At 45.0% G+C, this 23,441-nt stretch overlaps 1 protein-coding gene across 13 annotated transcripts in view; it reads left to right on the forward strand.

The window, feature by feature from the left end:
- LOC137375917 (kelch-like protein 3) overlaps positions 1-23,441 on the forward strand; it is a 193,687-nt gene that overhangs the window by 141,635 nt on the left and 28,611 nt on the right. For all 13 annotated transcript variants that reach the window (XM_068043609.1, XM_068043599.1, XM_068043612.1 and 10 more), the window contains one exon: positions 7,534-7,651. In XM_068043609.1, the coding sequence (XP_067899710.1) occupies positions 7,534-7,651 (118 nt within the window). The remainder of the gene's footprint in view (positions 1-7,533; positions 7,652-23,441) is intronic.

Genomic DNA, 23,441 nt, shown 5'->3' on the forward strand with positions numbered 1-23,441 from the left:
GGCCATTCAGTCTGTCAAGCCTGCTCTACCATTCAGTTAGATCATGGCTGATCATCTACTTCTACGCCACTTTCACACACTATCTCCATATCCTTGATGTCATTTGTCTCCAGAAATCTATCGACATCGATTTCTGTCTTGAACGTGCTCAGTGATTGAGCTTCCACAGCCCTCTGGGGTTGAGAATTCCAAAGATTCACCATCCTCTGAGTGAAGAAATTCCTCCTCATCTCAGTCTTAAGTGGCCTGCCCCTTATTCTGAGATTATGTCCCCTAGTATCAAATCCAGAATAGAAACTCACCACCCAGGGGAAACATCCTATCTACATGCACACTGTCATGCCCTGTAAGAATTTTGTTAGTTTCAATGAGATCACTTCTCATTCTTCAAAACTCTAGAGAACACAGACCCAATTTCCTCAGTCTCTCCTCAAAACAATCCTGCCATCTCAGGGATTAGTCTGGTGAACCTCTATGGAGAACAAAACAATTACACAATTATCCAGGTGCGGTCTCACCAAGGCTCTATTCAATTGCAGCAAGACATCTTGACTTCTGTACTCAAATCCCCTTGTGATGAAGGCTAACATATTATTTGCCTTCCTAATTGCTCACTGCACCTGCATACTAGCTTTTAGTGACACATGAACAAGGACACCCAGGTCTCTTTGGACACCAACACTTCCCAACCTCTCACCATAAAGGCTACAATTCGAAAGTGAGTGCTGGAGCAAAGGGACATGGAGTCATATGTGCACAAATCATTGAAGGTGGCAGAGCAGGTTGAGAAAACAATTAATAAGGCATATGGCTTCATAAATAGAGGCATAGAGCTGAATTTTACGCCGCCCCAGTGGGTCGGTTGGTGGCGTGGGGGGTGGCATAAAATTGAGCGGGAGGCACGGGGAGGCCTACTCGCCCTACACCTGCCTCCGGTCAACTTTAAGGCGTTCGGGCGGGGTGGGGGGGTGGTGGAAACGGCCCACCCGCCCAAGGCCAATCAAGGCCCTTAAGTTGCCACTTAAGGGCCCTCGCCTGCCTCCAAGGGTATTTTACCCATGGCAAGCGGGTGTGCTGGGGACAGCGATAGCTGCCGGCATTTCCACGCGCTGGGGGTGGGTGGTGGCCATGGCAGTCGGGCACAGGGTGCCCGATTCAGGGCCGTCCCCACCTCCCAACCCACCCCCAGGATCCAAGACGCCCCCCTGTTTCCCCAAACAACCACTCTAGCCTCACCAGGGAAGGACCAATCTCTCTGGTGAGGCATGCCCAACTTACCTCGTCTCCTGGCTCCATCTGGTCGGCTGGGCTGTAATCCCAGCAATCGCCACCGCTTCCGGTGCCGCTGCTGGGGCTAAGAGCTGCCGGCCCGCTGATTGACTCTGAGCTCTCTGAGACCGGACTTCCTCCCTCAAGCAGGTGGAAGTCCTGCCTCGGAACAATTAAAGCCCGGGGACCCGTAAAATGCGGGACGGATCCCCGGGCTAGGCAGAAGCGGGTTCGCCACTGACTTTTACGTCGGTGGCGAATTCCCATCTGCCTAAGGTAAAATCCAGCCCATAGATCACAAAAGCAAGGAAGTTATGGTGAACTTCTATAAAACACTATTTTGCCCTCAACTGGAGTATTGTGTCCAATTCTGGGCACCACACTTTAGGAAGGATGGGAAAGCATTAGAGAGGCTGCAGAAAAGATTTATGAAAATGGTTCAAGGAGTGAGGGGACTTCAGTTACGTGGATAGATTGGAGAAGCTGGGGCTGTTCTCATGAGAGAAGAGAGGAGATTTGATAGAGCTGTTCAAAATCATGAGGGGTCTGGACGGAGTAGATAGGGAGAAACTGTTCCCATTGGCGGAAAGGTTGATTTAAGGTACAATTCAGAAGAACCAAAGGCCCCATGAGGAAAAGCTTTTTTACGCAGCAGCTCGTTACGATCTGAAGTGCACTGCCTGAGGGTGTGGTGGAGGCAGATTCAATCGTGGCTTTCAAAAGCGAATTGGTTAATTATCTGAAAAGAAAATTTGCAGGGCAACAGGGAAAAGGTAGGGGAATGGTACTAGCGGAGTTACTCTTGCAGAGAGCCGGCATGGACACAATAGGCAAAATGATCTCCTCCTATCCTGTAATCATTCTATGATTTGATGCTACAATTAAAGTACATTGGAAATAGCTGGTAAATTTGGGGCTATGCTTTTAGTAATTTTTCCAAGACTTTGTGGGATGGTGGAAGTGCGGGGTGTATACACAGCATCATATTTCTGAAATGGGGTCTGATTGAGATTTTACTGAATTCTGGTACTCAGTATTTCAAAGAGATAATGTGCATTTCAGATTAGTATGAATGGCCTAATTAATTAACTTTGCTTATCTTTAAAGCAATACTTTATAGAAAATTAATTGATTATAACGTTGATTCCAACTCACAGCTTCTTTCTGGATTGACATTTTAAGTGATTGGTCTGGAAGTTGTTTACTTTCAATTCCAGTTATCCTTGCACGATAAAGAGCTTGGTTTGCCTGGCTGGTACCACATTCCGAGGTCAGCAGTATTACTGTCATATCCTGAGTAACAGTACGAGTCTTGTGTTCGGTAGTATTGGCATCATTACAGTTTTTAGTAACTTTTGAATTCTAGGCACAGAAGTTCAGAGCAAGGGTACCAGTGCTGTAGTCTTATTCCCCATTTGCCTGATGGATTGTGGAGTAGAGTCAAGGCTGATACTTCAGTGCAATACTGAGGGAGTGCCGCATTGTCAAAAGTACCATCTTTCGGATGAAATATTAAACCGAAGCCCCATCTGAGAAGGGGAGTCAATATTTGTCCCGTAAACAAAATCATTAAACAGATTATCTGGTATTATATTTTGTTAATGTTTCACTGCTGTGCATAAATTGGCTTCTGCGTTTCACTCTATTACAATAGTGACTGCACTTCAAAGGTACTTCATTGCACTTAAAGTACTTAAAGCACTTTGAGTGTATTGAGGTTGGGAAAGGTGCTATACAAATACTAGTTTGTTTTTTCTTATTCAATGCTACTAGTTATAAAAATAATTCTTATGTCCTTTTTTGTGCCTTTACCTGTACACTCACTTTCAGGAGATTATGTATATATTTTATATTTGTTCAATGGTTTACATAATGCCAAATATACTTCAGAACAAATTTCACAGTACAAGCTGTATTTCAATAATCTGAGAAATCTGGTTGTTTTTGCCTCTGAGCAGTATTGTTAGACATGTGAAAGCAAGTCTTTGGCATTCTCCATGACAACCTTGGCCAATGGAATAAGAAAAAGAATTTGGAAATTTAATTTTGGTTTCTTGGTCATTTGTTTTTACATGGCATTTTGGGGAAGGAGTAGAAGAACTGTTGAGAAGAAATTTAATTTAAATATGTTTGTTGGCTAAAAAAGCTAATCCAAATTACGAAAGAAAAAACTTTCATCAACTGAAACCCCACAGTGAAAATAGCCTCACATCAAATTTTGCTGGATCACTTAAATGTTAATCATGAGAGTAAGCTTTGAGCTGTGATTTCTTTCCTCTGGGAAATAGCATGTCACTTGAGACGCTACATTTCCAATGCAAGATCTGTGTTCTGTCTGTTCAAGCTATGTTCAAGGATTAGGAGCCTCTGATTTCAAATGATTATGCTATTCCACTATTCAGTTCTTTATTACTGTTGTTTGATTTAGTAATATGCACTATGAAAAGCTGAAAGACCAGTTGGTGGTACATCGTGTGCCTTCGCCAGTGTATTGCAGTGCAGAATGATATGACATTAGTTCATGTTGATGGATGAATTTCAAATGGGCTGTCAGAGAACTGATAAACTGTGGAGGTGAGGGGAGGAAAGGAAATCTATAATTAGGAGAAAATCATACCTTTTTCAGGCATCTTTGGAGTGGAAGTTTTTCTTGTTGACAGAGCTGCTCATTCACTTTCTGCTAACCTGACAGGTACTTGAGATAGATATATTTCTAAATTCCAAAGGGATCAAGGGATATGGGGAGAAAGCGGGAACAGGGTACTGAATTAGATGATCAGCCATGATCTTTTTTGAATGGCGGAGCAGGCCCAAAGGGCCGAATAGCCTACTCCTCCTATTTTCTATGTTGAGTGCAGTCTATTATGCCCAAGACATGAAGAAAGTAGGTAATGGCTGCAAATCCCAGAGTGTTCTCACTCTGTCTGTGTCCATTGGAAAGATAACATACTGTTTTGCTCTGGCAAGGTGAAGTAAAGCCCCCTGATTCACTGGTCTTCACAGATGTCCAATAAACAGCTGTCTTCTAACAGCTGCCACTTGTCTTGGTTGTTGAAGCTGCTGTTGCAGATCCTCTTCTTGCTGTTTATAATACAAGCAAGATACTGCGGATGCTGGAAATCTGAAATAAAAACAAAGTGCTGGAAGTACTCAGCAGGTCAATAGAGGGAGAAACATGTTTCAGGTCTATGACCTTTCATCAGAACTGGCAAAGGTTAGAAATGTAATAGACGTTGAGCAGGCGAAAAGCGGGGCCTGGGGGCGGGGGGTGGGGGGTGCGGGGTGGTGAAGAAGAACGAAAGGGAAGGTGTGTGATAGGGCAGGAGAAGTTAAATGACAAAGATGTCATAGAACAGAGGCAAAGGGAGTGCTAATAGTTGTATGAAAAGACAAAGCATTAGTCCAGAGAGAGTGTTAATGGCAGAATAACGAACAGCTCTGTCCAAAAACAAAAAAAACAGAAAAACAAGTTTAAGACAGGTTAAGAAATGGAATAAAATAAAAAGGCAGTCACGTTCTGAAATTGTTGAACTCAGTGTTGAGTCCAGAAGTAGAGTGCCTAATCAGAAGGAGGTGCTGTTCCTTGAGCTTGCGTTGAGGTTCACTGGAACAGGACAGCAGGCCAAGGACAGAGATGCTGTCATGGGAACAGGGTGATGAATTAAAATGGCAAGCAATCAGAAGCTCGGGGTTGTTCTTGCAGACTGAGCAGAAGTGTTCCGCAAAGTGGTCTCCCAATCTACGTTTGGTCCCCCCAATGTAGAGGCAAAAGCATTCTAAGCATTGGATACAGTATACTAAATTGAAAGAAGTACAAGTAAATCACTGTTTGGGGCCTCGGATAGGGAGGAGAGAGGAGGCAAAAGGGCAGCTCCTGTGATTGCATGGAAAGGTGCTGTGAAAAGGGGACGAGGTGTTGGGGGGTGACGGAGGAGTGGACCAGGGTGTTGAGCAGAGAACGACCCCTTCAGAATGCTGACAGGCGAGGGGAGGGGAAGATATGTTTGGTTGTGGCATCGTGCTGGAGGTGGCGGAAATGGCGGAGGATGATCCTTTGGACATGAAGGCTGGTGGGGCGGAAAGTGAGGACAAGCGGAACCCTGTCACAGTTCTGGAAGGGTTGAGGGCAGAGTGCGGGAAATGGGTTAGACACGGTTGAGGACCCTGTCAACCACAGTGGGGGGAATCCTCGGTTGAGGAAAAAGGAAGACATATCAGAAGCACTGTTGTCGGAAGTAGTATCATCAGAACAGATGCGTCGGAGATGGATAAACTGGGAGAATGGAATGGAGTTCTTACAGGAGGCAGGGTGTGAGGAAATGTCATTGAGGTAGCTGTGGGAGTCGGTGGGCTTATAATGAATATTAGTGGACAGCCTATCCCCAGAGATGGAAACAGAGAAGTCGAGGAAGGGAAGTGTCGGAGATGGACCAGGTGAAGGTGAGAGAAAGGTGGAAATTGGAAGCAAAGTTGAAGAAATTTTCCAGTTCGGGGCAGGAGCATGAAACAGTCATCAATGTACCAGAAAAAGAGTTGGGGAGGGTGCGTGAGTAGGACTGGAGCAAGGAATGTTCGACATACCCCACAGTGGCGCAGTGATTAGCACCGCAGCCTCACAGCTCCAGCGACCCGGGTTCGATTCTGGGTACTGACTGTGCGGACTTCGCAAGTTCTCCCTGTGACCGCGTGTGTTTCCGCCGGGTGCTCCAGTTTCCTCCCACAACCAAAGACTTGCAGGTTGAGAGGTAAATTGGCCATTGTAAATTGCCCCTAGTGTAGGTAGGTGGTAGGGGAATTGAAGGGATGTGGTAGGAATATGGGATTAATGTAGGATTAGTATAAATGGGTGGTTGATGGTCGGCACAGAGTCAGTGGTCCGAAGGGCCTGTTTCAGTGCTGTATCTCTAAATAAATAAATAAAAAGACCGACATAACTGGGACCCTTGCGGGTACCCATAGCAACACCTTTTATTTGGAAGAAGTGAGTGGAGTTGAAGTAGCAGTTGTTCAAAGTGAGGACAAGTTCAGCCAGGCGGAGGAGTGTAGTGGTAGATGGAGACTGATTGGGCCTTTGTTCAAGGAAGTAGCAGAGATCCCTCAGACCATCCTGGTGGGGGAATAGAGGTGTAGAGAGATTGGACATCCACAATGACGAGGAGGCAGTCAGGGCCAGGAAACTGGAAATTGTTGAAATGATGTAGGGCGTCAGAAAAGTCATGGATGTAAGTGGAAAGAGACTAGACCGGGAAGAAAAAATAGTGTCAAGATAGGAAGAAATAAATCACATGCGGCAGGAACAGGCTGAAACAATGAGTCTATTGGCATAGTCCTGTTTGTGGATTTTGGGAAGGAGGTAAAGCGGGCTGTCTGAGGTTGTGGGACTGAGGTCGGAAGCTGTAAAGGGAAGATCTCCAGAGGAGATGAGGTCAGTGTCAGTCCTGGAGACAGTGGCTTGATGTTCATTGGTGGGGTCAAGTCCAGGGGTAGGTAGGAAGAAGTGGCTGAGAGTTAGCACCCCAGAGAACGGAGTAAGTTCCGAGGGAGACAGGTTAGAGTGAGTAAGGGGAGCGGAGAAATTAAGATTGCCGATGTCATGCCAACAGTTCTTAATGAAAAGATCAAGAACGGGTAGGATGCCAGAGGGAGGGGTTAATTAGGATTAATTTTCAGTTGTACATTATTTTTAGAGTTATTAGCTTTTTTGTGGGGCTGCGTCAGCTTTCTGCAGCTGTTGATTAGCTTTTCTGAGTTTTGCCGATTGGCATGTATGGCAGAACATTGGTGGAAAGCATGCCTGCTGATTTAAAGAGGAAGTTAGATAGAATCAAGCGGCCTTGCCTCGGGTCTAACCCTGACATTGTGATCAAACCTGCTGAGAAGGGTGGTGCTGTTGTTGTCTGGTGTACTGACCTCTATTTTGCAGAGGCTGGGTGCTAACTCTCAGCCACTTCTTCCTACCTATCCCGGACTGTGATCCCACCAATGAACATCAAGCCACTGTCTCCAGGACTGTCACTGACCTCATCTCCTCTGGAGATCTTCCCTTTACAGCTTCCCACCTCACAGTCCCACAACTTGAGTGGCCGCCTAACCTATGAACCAAAAAGTTGTAATTGCTGCAGATTTTGATTCAGGTTTTAAGACCTAAATTTTTAGAGGCACCTTTCAACAACCAACATGAAAAAAATCAAATTATTTCCATAACCAGGAAGCTATGCTGATAATATTTGAGTTGTAATGCAGATCTGCTGTTTTTGGTTGCAGGTTATGATAGTAGTTGGTGGTCAGGCACCTAAAGCTATAAGAAGTGTAGAGTGCTACGACTTTAAAGAAGATCGTTGGAATCAAGTAGCAGAGCTTCCTTCCAGAAGGTGCAGAGCAGGTAAACATTATTTTTTATTAAACCTAAAGTTCAGTTCGGTTGAGAGCAGCAAGTGCAATGTTATGACAATAAGCCAGTAACTTTATTCATTGTTGTCAATATGTATATTTACTTGTCTTGGTATAAGTGTGTTTTAAGTATGTTATAGCAAATAACAACATGGACCTTTTAGGCCAAATGACCTGTTTGTGTTGTTAATACTTTGTAACATTGTCAGCTTGGCTCAGTTGACAGCAGCCTTACTTCAAGGCCAGAACCTTATTCAGAATTTTTAGCTGATAAATAACATTTATGTTTAGTACTGAGGGAGTGCTGCATTCTTGGAGGTGCCATCATTCAGATGAGCCATTATATTTCAATTTACTTCATTTATATGGTGCGTTGTCAGTTATTGTAATTAGAAGAACTCCATTTGGAAGTTATTAATATAGTTGTAACTTTGATACTTCTGCATGTAAAAAAAAGTCTGTGTCCATTTTCAATTAAATTCAGACTGATAAAAGAATGTCAGAGAACAAAAAATATGTGGAGAGATTTTTAGGCTGTTTCTTATAGACAGCACCCTACCAAATTCACGGTCATGAAAAATGCGTCATGGACTGTGAAATCTTGGGTCCTCCGTGAAATCGGCCATTTTGCGAACTTGGTGTATTTTACTGATTGACGCAAGGCTCAACTCGCTGATGAGGGAGAGCTTCCGATGCAGTTTTGAGAGTAGCAGTCTGAAGTGTTAGCAGACAAGTGAGAATGCTAGAATAAGCAAATCAAAAACAGCTACAACATTATTGCAGCACATCATGTGAAAGAATTTGGAAGCCAAATTCTGCATGTCAGTGGTGGTTTACTGTTTTGTACAGGTTGCAATGTTTCATTGGATCACACAAGGCAGCCTACGGTTCAGAGCCACTTAGTGTCTGAAAGCCTTCGCAGCAGAAAGAGAGCATCTGACACCGCACTGAACATAAGAACTAGGAGCAGGAGGAGGCAATTCAGCCCCTCGAGCCTGCTCCACCATTCAATACGATCATGGCTGATCTCATCTCGGCCTCAACTCCACTTTCCTGCTTGTTCTCCATAACCCTTCAACCCATTGCTCATTAAAAATCTGTCTATCTCCTCAAATTTACTCAGTGTCCCGGCATCCACCGCACTGTGGGGTAGTGAATTCCACAGACTCACAACCCTATGAGAGAAGTAATTTCTCCTCATCTCTGTTTTAAATCTGCCACTCCTTATCCTAAAACTATGACCTCTCATTCTAGATTGCCCCACAAGAGGAAACATCCTCTCTACGTCTACTTTGTCAATCCCCTTAATCATCTTATATACCTCAATTAGATCTCCTCTCATTTTTCTAAACTCTAGAGAGTAAAGACAAACCCCTCATCTCTCAAATCAATCTAATGAACCTCCTCTGAACTGCCTCCAATGCAACTACATCCCTCCTCAAGTAAGGGGCCCAAAACTGTACGCAATACTCCAGGTGCGCTCTCACTAATGCCTTGTACGGCTGCAGCAGCACTTCCCTACTTTTCTACTCTATTCCTTTAGCAATAAATGCCAAAATTCCATTTGCCTTCCTCATTACCTGCTGTACCTGCATACTAGTTTTCTGCGATTCATGCATGAGGACACCCAGATCCCTCTGCACCAAAGCATTCTGAAGTTTAAAAATGGCACCAGTGCCTGCATAAAGGCAGTTGACGCTGTTGGCAGCGAAGCAGAGCCCGCCCCCGCCATGTGATTGGGGGGGGGGTGGTGGATTGTCCAACGTATGCAGATGAGCCGCCGCATGCTAGATTGTGGCGGCAGGCGGGCTGCCATTTTGTCCGCCCGCCACCACTCCCGGCAGCAGGAGAATTAAATTCAGCCCTATGCCTCTATTTATGAAGCCCAAGATCCCTTATGCTTTACTAACCACTGTCTCAATATGCCCAGCCACCTTCAAAGATCAATGCACATGCAACGCCAGGTCCCTCTGTTTCACTCTTTAAAACTGCGCCATTAAGTCTATATTGCCTCACCCTATCCTTCTGGAAAATGCATCACCTCACACTTCTCTGTAAAGGCCTGCTTGGGTCTGCAAAAAAAAAACCCAACCCGAGCCGGACAGAACCACATCCGACCCGAGCCCAACCCGGTCCAAGTCCTTCCATTTTTTTCTCGCACATGACCCGACCCAACTATCAGTTAACTTACCTTCTGTTTTTCACTTTGTTGCTGATCTGCACAAGCTTAAAATAACTGTAGCAAAACTACCTTTCTAGTCCAAAAATTAAATTAACAGTGGAGCCACATACCTGTGATAGAGCGTGTCCGACCCGGCCCGACCTGTGCCCGAATGCCGGACCCAGAAGTGCAGCCTGACCCAACCTGAACCCGACACATGTCTTCGGGTCCCGTCGGGTTCGGATCGGGTAGCAGGCATTTACTTCTCTGTATTAAATTCCATCTGCCACCTGTCCGCCCATTCTGCTAGCCTGCCCATGTCCTGTTGCAGGCAGTTCATGTTGTCCTCACTGTTTGCCACACCTCAAAGTTTGGTGTCATCAGCAAATTTTGAGATTTTACACTGTATTCCAAGATCCAAGTCACTTATATGTAGCAAAAAAAGCAGTGGTCCTAGCACTGACCCTTGGGGAACTCTACTGTCTACCATCCTCCAGTCTAAAAAGGAATCATTTACCATGACTCGCTGTTTTCTGTCCTTAAACTAATTTTTTTTTTATCCAATTGGGCACTGACACTTCTATTTCATGAGCCGCAATTTTGTTAACCAGCCTTTTATGTGGTACCTTATCAAACGCTTTCGTAAAATCCATATTCACAATATCCATGCATTCCCTTCTTCAACCTTTTCTGTTACTTCATCAAAAAATTCAGTTAGATTAGTGAAACATGATCTGCCTTTTATAAATCCATGCTGGCTGTTCCTAATCAACTAGAACCTCTCTAAGTGTCTGTTGATATTACCCTTGATTATTGCTTCTAAAATCTTACCCACTACTGATGTTAAACTAACTGGCCTGTAGTTGCTAGGACTGCCCTTACACCCTTTCTTGAATAAGGGTGTCACATTTGCCACTTTCCAATCCTCTGGCATCTGTGTTTAAACAGGGACAGGTGTTCACAGCGCAGAGACAGACAATGAAGAGAGACACAAAAACAAAAAGTGCTAGAAATACTCAGCAGGTCTGGCAGCATCTGTGGAGAGAGAAGCAAAGGTAACGTTCCAGGTCTGTGATCTTTCATCAGAAGAGAGAGAGAGACAGTTGCAGGTTGCTCCGTGCTCACATTCAACTACTGACTTTAGTGAGTGAAGAATGTGACCTGTTTATAGTCAACATTTTACACAATAGTTTTTGAGTATACACTAAATGCCATTTGAAATCAGAAACCTCTTTTGTCTTTTTTTTTGTTTTAAATGGAGCATTTCCATAGTTTGTTGTGAAACAGTGAAATTTGTGATTTAAATATGTGAAATCCTGAAATTCCCGATTCTTAAAATGCCGTGACTGTGAAATTTGTAGAATTTGACCGTGAAATTGGTAGGGCCCTACTTACAGATCATACTCAGTTCGTGTTTGGAACATCTCTTCCCAATTTATTCAGAAGGTTGTGAGTTGAAGATTCATTCCAGGAATCTAGGTTGACACTTGATGTAATTTATTTAGATTTCCAAAAGGCCTTCATTAAGGTGTCACATAATAGACTAATGAATAAGGTCAGAGCCTGCAGAGTCAGGGGATAAGTAGCAGAATGGATAACCAGCTGACTGTGAGCCAGAAACCAGAGAGTACTTTAGCTATTCAAAGTGGCAGAAGGTGGGAAGTGGGATCCCACAAGGATCAGTGCTGGGACCACTGTTGTTCACAATTTATATTAATGATTTAGACTTTGGAATCAAAAACATAATGTCGAAATTTTCCAGTGGCACCAATTCGACTGGGCTCAGCAGGGGGATGGGCGGGGTACCTAATCAATACAGAGGAGGACTGCAACAAATTACAAGACAACATTAATAAACTTGTAGATTGAACATATCATTGGCAAATTAATTTCAGCACATAAGTGTGAGGCATTACATTGTGATAAAAATAAGGAAGTCATATTATCTGGAAAATAAGAATCTAAATGGGTGAGAGGCGCACAGGGATGTGGGAGAACAAATGCATAAATTATTAAATGTAGAAACACAGAGTAATGCCATAAAAAAGCAAACAAAGCACTAGGGTTTATTTCTAGAAGGATAGAATTGAAATGTTGAAGTTATATTAAATTTGTATTGAACCTTGGTTAGACCACACTTGGATTACTGTTGCCATATTATAAAAAGAATAGAGAAGCACTGGAGCGGGTGCAAAAAAACATTTACAAGGATGATTGGTATAATCTTGCATTTCTGCTAACAGGAAAGGATGAACAGACTGGGTCTCCTGTTCAAAAGGGAAGGCTGAGGAGTGATCTAATAGAGTCCTTAAAATTCTGAAAGGTTTTGCTGGAGTAGATACAGAGAGAGTGTTTCCACTTGTGGGGAGGAACAAAACTAGAGGCCATCAATATAAGATAGTCACCAAGAAATCAAATAGGGAATTCAGAAGAAACATCTTTACTCAGAGAGTGGTGAGAATGTGGAACTCGCTACCACAGGGTTGAGTGAGTGAGTGAGCCAACAGTATAGATGTATTCAAGGGGAGGCTGTATAAGCATATGAGGAAGAAGGGATAGAGGGTTGTGCTGATAGAGACAGATGTGGAAGGATGGGAGGATGCTCGGGTGGAACATAAATGCTGGCATGGACTTGTTGCCCTGAATGACTTGTTTCTATGCTGTATTAGGTTATGTAATTCAAAAGGAACTCAATAGGTTTGAAATATTTTGGCATGTCCTGTGGAGACATAAAAAGCACCAAAGAAATGCAAGTTCTTTCTTATAAGCTAGGCTGACACTCCAGAGCAATGCTGAAGAAGTGGCGTCCTTCAGAGAAGATGTTAAACCAAAGCCCTGTCTCCATCTGTTCTGGTTCAGGTAGCAATTCAGAATCCACGGTAAAGGCTTGCTACCCGACCTGAACCTGACGGGACCTGGCGATATGTGTCTGGTTCAGGTCGGGTCGTTCTTCCGGGTTCGGGCTTGGGCTCGGGCTCGGGCCAGGGCCAGGTCCGGGTCAGACACACACAGCAAGGCAAGTGTTAAAAGTTAAAAACTTAACTGAGCTGCGAGTCTGGGACATTGAGCAGGGAAACTGAGTCTGCGCAGTGAGCGTGTGAATGTCTCTATGACGTCATCCTGCTCATGCTGCAGCTTCCGGCAGATTCGGAGTCAGAATGTAAGTAAAGGGAACATCGTGGTGGTCGGGTTGGGTCGGGATGGGCTCAGGGGGAAAATGGAGGGACTCGGGCCGGGTCGGCCTCGGGTCCCATGTGGTCGGGTTCGGGTCGGGTTTCTTTTTTGTCACTTGAGCAGGCCTTTAATCCATGGTATATTCAAAGAAGAGTATGAAATTCTCCCAGTGTCCCCCCTCAACATTCTTCCATCAACCAATATTAACGGGATATTCATTTCATTGCAGTTCCTTTGATCTTGCAGTGCACAACATTTCAAAGTAATGCACTGAGAGATATTTCTGAAATGCGATGAAGCACTATTTAAGTACTAGTATATTTCGTTGTGTCATAATATTGTGCCTGTGCACTACATGTAGAACGCTATTGATTTACCTCAATTTACTCTAATCACTGGCAGACCTGACAATATTTTTTTTCTTCATTTTACATGCTCTGTAAGAACGTAACCTAGCTTGATAAATTCTGTGGAAACTGTGTGCTGAACATGTACTTAAAAATTCTGTCATGATGTTGCAGAGGTGATGCAATATTTGGTCCATGAGCCCTGTGCCATGTAATAAAAAGCCTGTGGGTCTGCACAATTGAGCAATTTATTTTTCCTTGGTTAAAGACTCTCTGCTCCTTGTGTTGGGCTTTTCATTGCTGAGATTTGAGACAAAGGGCTGGATTTTATTGTGAAGCTGCTGGTCCCACTGTCGAGACTGGAAACGGGTGCCCGGCACGTCGGGGGCAAATGCGACCAGCCGCATGCAATCCAGCAGCGGCTGGCCAATTAAGGGCAGTGCAGCATGGGACCCGAGCAGTTGCGTGCTCAGAGTCAGGTTTGGAGGTGGAGAATCCATTGCACCTGACACAGCTGACCATTTTTAAAGGGCTGCCAGCCCTGCTGTTAATTTTACAGTCTGCAGGCCTGGGAGAGGACAAGGTCATAGAGGATATGGAGAGATGGCTGAGAATAGACCCTGGGCGGCATCGTGCTTCCCTGATGCCTTCTTCCTGATGCCAGGGAGAGGAGGCACATTCTGTTCACGAGGGTGGGATGAGGAGTCCTGTCAATCTAACTGAACAGCCTGGCTTCAGGCAGCTGAAGAGGTCAGCAGATGTGGGATAACACCAAGGAACTGGACCCAGTACCGCAAGCGACTCAATGACCTCATCCGAGCAGCAAAAGTGAGTACCTCTTAATGCCTTCACCTCTTGGGCCTTGCATCTGGCGAAGCAGGAGATTGCGTTGGTTGGAGAGGGAGTACCCAGCCACACGTGGGCAAAGAGTCAGGGGTTGCAGGGAAACTGACTGAGCCATGGTGAATTTGCCCTGAAAGGAGGCTGCTTGTTATCGCAGACCCTTGCGTGCAGGAGGCATCTGTCGGCCCCCATTAGTGGCAGCTGGTATACTACCACCCTATGTCTTGGGATTGTTCTCACTGGGGAACCAACAGCTTCCTTCCCTCTGTCTGCAAGAGACATTTTCACACAATCAGAGATAGCAGGCCAAGACCGGCAGTGGGCTGCACATTTTCCATGTCTTAACCCTGCTAGAGGAGGAGACCATGGAGCTGGCTGGACCTCAGAATGGCTGGAGCATTGCTAACGGAGAGGCAGTGTCACCTTCCCAAGACAGTGAGTAAGGTCGCCGTGGGGCTCAAGGGTGCATCTGCAGCGATGGAGTCATACTGCTCATCAGGCATTCGGTGCCGTCATGGATCTCCCACGTAGAATTGTGTGTTATTTCAGGAGTGGAGCCCTTGACCCTTACATGTCTCCGTTCTCTCATGAAGGTCAAGCATTGCCTGCTCAAACAGCCTCTGAGACTGTGGGAAGCCTGCCAGGTCTGAGGGGGAGGACGGTGCTTCAGAGGGTCCATCGTCACCTCGTACCCCTGCAGCATGTTAGGGGGTTTGCAAACGGGGTTAGATCTGGGCACACAATCTGGTGAGCACAGCACTGACGTGCCTGAGCAGTTGCCAGAGACTATGACTGCTCAGGCCTTTGACAGTCGGAGGACTCTGGGAGGCCAGACTCATGCTGAGCCCCAGGCTCATGATGTGCCTCTGGTGTCAGCAGCATCACGGGAAATGTTGCAGCTGTAGCGAGACGTTTGGCAACATCTGGGAGAGATACCAGAGGCAATGCGTGCCCAATTGCGGACAATGGAGGAATTTATCCAGGCCTTGAGCTCAGCAATGTCTCTGACTGGTGCACTAGTGGCGTCCTCCATTGAGAGATTGGTGGCTGTAATGGAGAGCCACATCCAGCAGAGCATTCAGTGTCTGCAGGACATTCATGCAGATCTACATGCCCTCGTCTTGTCCATGGGCACAAGGAAGCAATGGCAAGGTGAGAGGGTGATAGGGGACCTGCAGTCACCACCAGGTGAGCAGGGAGGCAGAAGTCTGCCTTGCTAGAAAGGAGGTACAGCTGCCTCCTGCAGCTGGGGGCTCCTCTCAAGGTGCTCCTGGTGTGGGCAGCAGCTCCTCTGCCCCTTTTCCAGTGATGCCAGATCTTCCTTCATCACTGCTGACAGAGGGTGGTACTGCTTCTGTGCAGTTGACCCTCAGCATGCCAGGGCCCTCCAAGCCTACGGCATCCAAAGGTCGACAGCCCAGGTCATCCCTGGTCAAGAAGCAACAAGATCAGCAGCCTGCCTCCATTATAGCTGACAGAGCAGAGGGAGCATCTCGTAGGACTTCACGCAAGAAAATAAAGAACAACACTTAGATTCACAGGATTATCACAGGTGATTGTGTCCTTTATGTGCAAAGGGTAGGGTCTGCTGTAAAGTTGAATAATTTGTTTTTCTAAAGCATAGTTGACCTCCCTTCTCTTCCGTCAGGCCTTTGGCCCTTTGTTGCAACCCAGTCTCTGTGAAGGAAGGAAAGCAACAACATGGCTGCAAGAAGGTAAGTCTTTATTGGTCAAGCTACAACTGTCAGTAGGATCAAAGGAAACGCGAATGTATAAGGACATTGCCACCCTCCCTTGCAGAGATTCTGCTGAGAGTGTATGAACACCTAGGGGTTAAATTAAGAAGCAGAATCACAAAAGTAATAATCACTGGATTACATTCTGAGCCATGAGCAAATTGGCATAGAGTAAATAAGATCAGAGAGTTGAATGCGTGGCTCAAAGAGTGGTGTAGAAAAAATGGGCTTCGATTCATGGCGCCTGTATTGGGGAAAGAGGGAGCTGTATCGTTGGGACAGCCTTCACCTGAACCGTAATGGGACCAGTGTCCTGGCAAATCATATAACTCGGGCTTTAGACAGGGCTTTATACCAAATAGTTGGGGGTGGGGGAGAGTTCGTGTGACGGGAGGTTTGAAAAGTTAACGAGAAAGCACAAAGCAATAGTGCAATATGAGTGATGAGAACCAGAGTGTGACAGGAAGGGACAGAGCATACAAACATAAGAGTGCACCAGCAAATAAGGTCAGAGTATGGAAAAATGGTAAAAAGACAGAATTAAAGGCTCTTTATCCGAATGCATGCATTACAAAGACATGGTTGCAAGGTGACCAGGGCTGAGAACTGAATATGCAAGGATATTTGACATTGTGGAAAGAAAGAAAGAAAGGAACCAACCAGGGAGCAGGCTGTTTTAGACATGCTAATGTGTAATGAGACAGGATTAGTTAATGACTTCATAGTAAAGGATCCTCTAGGCAATAGTGATCATAACATGATAGAATTTCAAATTCAGTTTGAGGTTGAGAAATTTTGGTCTGAAACTAGTATTTTAAACTTAAATAAAGGCAATTACAAGGGTATGAAGACAAAGAGGGTTGGGAAAATAGGTTAAAAGGTAAGGCGGTAGAGAAAACAGTAGATATATTTCATAAGGAGATATTTCATAACTCTCAACAAAGATATATTCCATTCAGAAAGTAAGACTCTATGAGAAGGAGGCACCATCTGTGGCTAACTAAGAAAGTTAAGGATGGTATCAAATTGAAATAAAAGGCATATGATGCTGCAAAGATTAGTGGTAGGCCAGAAGATAGAGAAAATTTTAGAATTCAGCAAAGGATGGCTAAAAAAGTAATAAAGAGGGAGAAATTAAAGTATGAGAGTAAACTAGCAAGAAATATAAAAACAGACATTAAAAGCTTCTACAAATATAGAAAAAGGAAGAGACTAGCTAAAGTAAGTGTTGGTCCCGTAGAGGATGAGACTGGGGAATTAATAGTGGGAAATAAGGAAATGCCAGAGACCTTTGTACAAGTATTTTGTATCTGTCTGTATGGTGGCAGACACTAAAAGCATCCCAAGAATAGTGGAAAATCAAGAGGCAAAAGGGAGGGAGGAGCTTAAAACAATCTCTCTCACTAGAGAAAAAGTACGTGGAAAAACTAATGGATGAGATATCCTCTGATCCTGATGGCCTGCATCCTAGGGTCTTAAAAGAAATGGCTGCAGAGATAGTGGATGCATTGTTTGTAATCTTCCAAAATTCCCTAGATTCTAGAAAGATGCCAGCGGATTGGAAAACCGCAAACGTAGCACCTCTATTCAAGAAACGCGGGAGACGGATAGCAGGAAACTATTGGCCAGTTGGCCTAACATCTGTCATTGGGAAAATACTAGAATCCATTATGAAGGAAGTAGTAGCAAGACATTTAGGAAAGCATAATACGATCAGGTAGAGTAAACATAGTTTTATGAAGGGGAAATCGTGTTTGACAAATTTATTTCAGTTCTTTGAGGATGTAATAAGCAGGGTGGATAAAGGGGAACCATATTTGGATTTCCAAAAGGCATTCGATAAGGTGCTACATTAAAGGCTACTACACAAGATAAGAGCTCATGATGTTGGTTAGCGTGGATAGAGGATTGGCTAACTAACAGGAAACAGAGAGTCCAGATAAATGGAGCATTTTTAGGTTGGCAAACTGCAACTATTGGAGTGCCACAGTGGTCTGTGCTGGGCCTCAACTATTTACAATCTATGTTAATGTCTTGGATGAAGGGACTGAGTGTATTGTAGCCAAATTTGCTGACAATACAAAGATAGGTAGGAAAGCAAGTTGTGAGGAGACAAAGAGTCTGAAAAGGGATATGGATAGGTTAAGTGAGTGGGCAAAAATTTGGCAGATGTAATATAATGTGGGAAAATGTGAAGTTGTCCACTTCGGCGGGAAGAATAGAAAAGCAGAATATTAAATGGAGAGAGACTGCAGAATGCTGCAGTATAATGAAAAGTAAAAACTTCAGCATAATTACAATCTCGACAGATTGCTAACATAGAATGTTGATGGTGTACGGAATGCAAAAATTAGAACTTTGGCTATCACCTCATGCTTTTGACTAGTTTGAGCCCAGATTCTAGTTCAGACTAGTTACCCTCCCATCCTGTAACCTCTACAATAGCCACCATAGTTAAACAAGTCATGGGAAAATCTATTCAAGAGATGGTGTCCTTGTACATGAATCACAAAAAGTTAACATGCAGTTACAGCAAGTAATTAGGCGAACAAATGTCGACCTTTATTGCAAGGAGGATGGAATATAAAAGTAGGGAAGTCTTGCTAAAACTGTACAGGGCATTGGCGAGATTGCACCTAGAGTACTGTGTACAGTTTTGGTCTCCTTACATAAGCAGGGATATGCTTGCATTGGAAGCAGTTCAGAGAAGGGCTACTAGACTGATTCCTGGGTTGAAAGGGTTGTCTTATGAGGAAAGGTTGAGCAGGTTGGGCTGATACTCATTGGAGTTTAGAAGAATGAGGGATGCTCTTATTGAAACGTACAGGATTCTGAGGGAGCTTGACAGAGTAGATGTTGAGAGGATGATTCCCCTCGTGAGGGAATCTAGAACTGAGGGGCACAGTTTAAAAATAAGGGGTCTCCCATTTAAGACAGAAATGAGGAGGAACTTCTTCCTTGAGGGTTGTTAATCCCAGAGAGCAGTGGAGGCTGGGTCACTGAATATATTCAAGTCTGAGTTAGACAGATTTTTGATCTACAAGGTAGTCAAGGGTTATGGGAGGCTGGCAGGTAAGTGGAGTTAAGGCCACAATTAGGTCAGCCATGATCTTATTGAATGGTGGAACAAGCGTGAGGGGTTGACTGGCCTACTCCTGCTCCTATTTCTTATGATCTCGTAGCCACTCTCCTGTTGTCCCTGGGCCCTTCATCCTGTGTTGCTTGCCCATCTTCCCCCTCTGCATCCGAGGAGACCGTACGCTCCTCGCTATCCTTATTGCTCATCGGCTCCCGTCTCTGCAGCGCCAGGTTATGCAGTGCACAGCAGGCCACCATGATATACGAGATCCACTGAGTTACTGACGGGCTCCACTGGACCAATCTAGGCATCTGAATCTCACCTTCAGAAGACTAATGGCTTGCTTTACGGTTACTCATGTTGTCCCATGGCAGGCCGACAACTGCATGCACTTCCGCGTGGATCCCAAGTCTCAGGCTAAGAGGGTTATAGGATTCAGGGCCATTGCTGGATTCCCCCAGGTGCAGGGTGTTGTTGAATGCATGCATGTGGCCATCAAGGCTCCTGAACACCAACCAGATGTTCCTCACCTCCACATCTGTGTGTGGGTTACTCACAGGCATCAGTAACTGTGCCCTCAGTGGGTAGCCTTTGTCGCCAAGCATTCATCCCTGAAGACACGCAGGAGGCTAGAAAAGCTCTGGCACCTGAGGCTGCCTCAAAATGTAGGCATCGTGGCAACTTCCTGGGAAGCATGCACAGACCTGCAGGATCCATTTACAGTGGTCACAGACCAGTTGTATATTGAAGGAGTGGAAGCCCTTCCTGTTGATGAAGGTCACTGGCTGGTGTTCAGGAGCCATGATGGTCACATGCGTGCATTCGATGACATCCTGCACGTGGGGGAATTCAGCAATGGCCCCAAATCCTCAGCCTGAGGGTTGGGATCCATGCAGAAGCGCACGCTGTTGACAGCCCTCCTGAAAAGGGCATTAGTGACCTCTGTGATGCATCGATGGTGTGCTGACTGTGAGATCCCACCCATATCCCCAATGGATCCCTGGAACGAGAGGTGTAGAAGTTCAGCGCCACGGTGACTTCAGCGCCACTGGCATTGGATTCCCACCAAGTTCCCTGGGGCACACCTTGCTCTGCATCATAGCACACAGGTCAGTGACAGCCTCGCTGAAGAGGTGGAGTCTTCGATGGCACTGCCTCTCGGACATCTGCAGGTAGTTGAGCCTCGACCAATAGACCCTCTCTGTAGGGTATCTCCTGCCGCGTTGGGGAGTCACCTGTCTTTGTCCTCTGTGCCCTTCTCCACCATCTGGAGGCCACTGCTGACCCTCGTGTTTGCTCTCAGGTCATCGCGGTGCCACTGCAGATGCCTGGTCCTCCCTCCTGCTCTGCTGTGCCTCCTCTTCAGTATGGTCCCTGAAGCCTGGATGAATGAGGCCAATGATAGGTGGCCTCGTCCTAAATGCTAGTCCTTTCCTGTCGGCGGTCCCCACTTCTTGCTCCCATTTGCGAGCTCTGCCGAGGTTGCACTTGCCCATTGCCCCCCCCCCCCCCCCCACCTTTGCAATTGCACCCCCACAGTTCAGAGAACCTGCCCTCACTCCTCTCACAATGTGCGATGCCCTCCCTTTGCCACCGCGCCTGGCAGTCGATTGTTGCTTTCTAGATGGCCTCCCCTTGCAGTCAGCCATGATCTTCCACCTCCATATTGCCTCCTTGAAGGAGACAAACCTCTGAAGCCCCTTGAAAAGATGTGAAACTTGTAAATGCCAATGTTCAAAGAGACTTGGGTGCACAGAAACTTAACGTGCAGGTACAGCAAGCAATTAGGAAGGCAAATGGCATGTTGGCCTTTATTGCAAGGGGACTGGAGTACAGGAATAAGGAAGTATTGCTGCAATTGTACAGGAGTTTGGTGAGCACACATCTGGAATACTGTGTGTAGTTTTGGTCTCCACATTTAAGAAAGGATATACTTGCATTGGAGGCAGTGCAGCGAAGGTTCACTAGGTTGTCCTATGACGAGACTAAGTAAATTGGGCCTGTATTCTCTGGAGTTCAGAAGAATGGGAGGTGATCTCATTGAAACGTATAAGATCCTAAAGGGGCTGGATAGGGTACTCACTGAGAGATTATTTGCGCTGGTCAGGGAATCTAAAACGTGGGGTCTCCTGTAAACTATGGCTGCAATGCTTGAGCAGGTTACAAGAAATCAAATACTGCCCTGAAATGATGCTTTGGTACATGCTATTTTAATTTTAATAATTTGGTTTCTACTTATTCTTGTATGTCACCTGCTACCAGTGAGCTTCCTGTATTCTTTCATAGTGCAGCATTGATCAAAGAGAGTTTATTGCTACAGATTTATCAAGAATTAACTTGCAGTTGATCATTCGGAACTTCTATGGCGAGCGTACATTACCGTCCTGTATAAATCACCAGCCAATGAATACATGTTGAATTTGCAACCAGTTATAATAAAAAAGATAAAGTGGTGCTCACCAGACTAATTTTCAGATTTTTAAAACATTGATATTCAACAAATATAACTAAATCTGCAGCAAAAAGTATCCAGCATTTGTAGTGTAGACCATTTTCTATGATATACTCACAGGAAAATCAATTATTGTTCCACAGTATATTAAAATCAACTAGCAGGGCAGGACAAGCCAGTCCATTAGCGAGGTTCCTGAGCGGGGCTCCCAGCCGGGTGAGTCCTGGAGTGGCGATCCCTGCCAGGTGAGTGACGTCCTGTGCAAACCTGTTTCACGTATAAGCGTTTCAGCTGATGAAAAAAAGAAACTTCATATTCCATTAGTCTGGCCTGAATTCAAACTTATGTGCTAACAGGGAAAATACAGCATCATAATCACTATGCAACCCACATTCTCAGAAACAGAAAGAAGATGAAACATTCTAAGTATGTTCAGCCATATATCTTGAGCATTAATGCAATTACTATAACTGTTTTTCTCTAATCAATTTGTGTTTCTCCTGGTCATTGGTATAATATTTGCAGCTGAATTGTATTAAGTGCTGGAGGTATGCAGCAGACTACAAAGAACATATTTGCAGCTGGATACTAAATCATTGACAAATAAATACTCTAAACTATTTCAGATGTTTAGTTAAAGCTTTGTGTAGCTGGTTTCAAACACTGAGACATGGGCCACACCATTGTGTAGTAAAGGTCATGAAACCAAAGTGAGTAGATGAAGTTAAGGTGCAGATCAGCCATGATCTAATCAAATTATGGAACAGGCTTGAGGGGCTGAATGGCCCACATACGGCGGATGTCATTGTGTGTGATGGTGGTGTGGGTCAGCCTGGCACTGCTTTTGAGATCCCGTTTATGCCAGTCTGAAATGTTATTGCTTTGAAGAAATTTTGTACGAAAACTGGACTAGATAACGAAGCCTCCACTATTAGCAAAAACAGAAATAAAGTTCATATTCTTTATAAAGCTGTGCTGCCTTTTGCTCATCGCTCTTTTCAATTTGTAATGTGAATTTTTTTTGTAGGCTTTCTGTTTTGCCTTTGTAGCCAACTTAGGTTTTATTTTCAATTCCCCTTTTTTTTTTATTAAGAAAGTCCCAACCTTTTTTTATAATGCTTACCTTTTAGTAGTTTTAAGTTTATTTTTCCCCTTTCAATTGGGACTTGGACTACACAAAGGCAGTCAGGAGAGGAGTATGGGATGGGGGACAGTGGCAGAAGTGGGTGAGGAAGTACAAAAATGGATTTCAGCTGGCAGTGATGTGGGTAAATTCAGAAATTGAAATTAGAGGTGAATTGGTTGAGACAGATATTTGGGAGGGAAGAGTTTAGAAGTAAGCAGCACAGAGTCCAGCTCAACAGAGTACTGCTTCGACAGAGTAACTTAACTTGGGGGATTTGGTGGGTGAGGGAATTCGGTGCAGTAAGGGAAGAGGTACTGTTCTGGTCTTTTACAAAACAAGGAGTAGTCTGAGTGAGGAAGCGGGAGACTGTGAGACCTAAGAACTGATGTCTAGAGGCATTAATTAGATAAGCAGGGAGGTGCTTATCTATATTATAGAGAGACTCACCGGCAGCGGTGGACCTGGTTAGACGCAGTGACCCAGGAGTTAAAGTGGGGGAGAGAGCCTCCAACAAAATCTCTGAGCACAAAAGCAACATGTGCTAAACAGTTATTGTGATGTTCCAACCAGGAAAGGAGCCGATTGGTGAGTAGCTGGTGAGTGTTTCCAGATAATAATCTAGAAAGTAAAAGCATGGCAGGGAACCTCAGCCTTGTGGAATGCACATTCTGTGCCATGTGGGAAATCCTTGACGCTTCTCACGGCCTGGATGACCACATTTTCAGGAAGTGTCGCCTGCGAGAGCAGCTTGAGCTCCAAGTTTCAGAGCTTGAATGGCGGCTGGAGTCACTATGGGGAATCTGGGAGGCTAAGAGTTTCGTGGGTAGCACGTTTCTGGAGGCGGTCACCTCGCAGCTTATAAAT

This window comes from Heterodontus francisci, chromosome 12 (assembly GCF_036365525.1).
Source record: "Heterodontus francisci isolate sHetFra1 chromosome 12, sHetFra1.hap1, whole genome shotgun sequence".
NCBI classification, from domain to species: Eukaryota; Metazoa; Chordata; class Chondrichthyes; order Heterodontiformes; family Heterodontidae; genus Heterodontus; species Heterodontus francisci.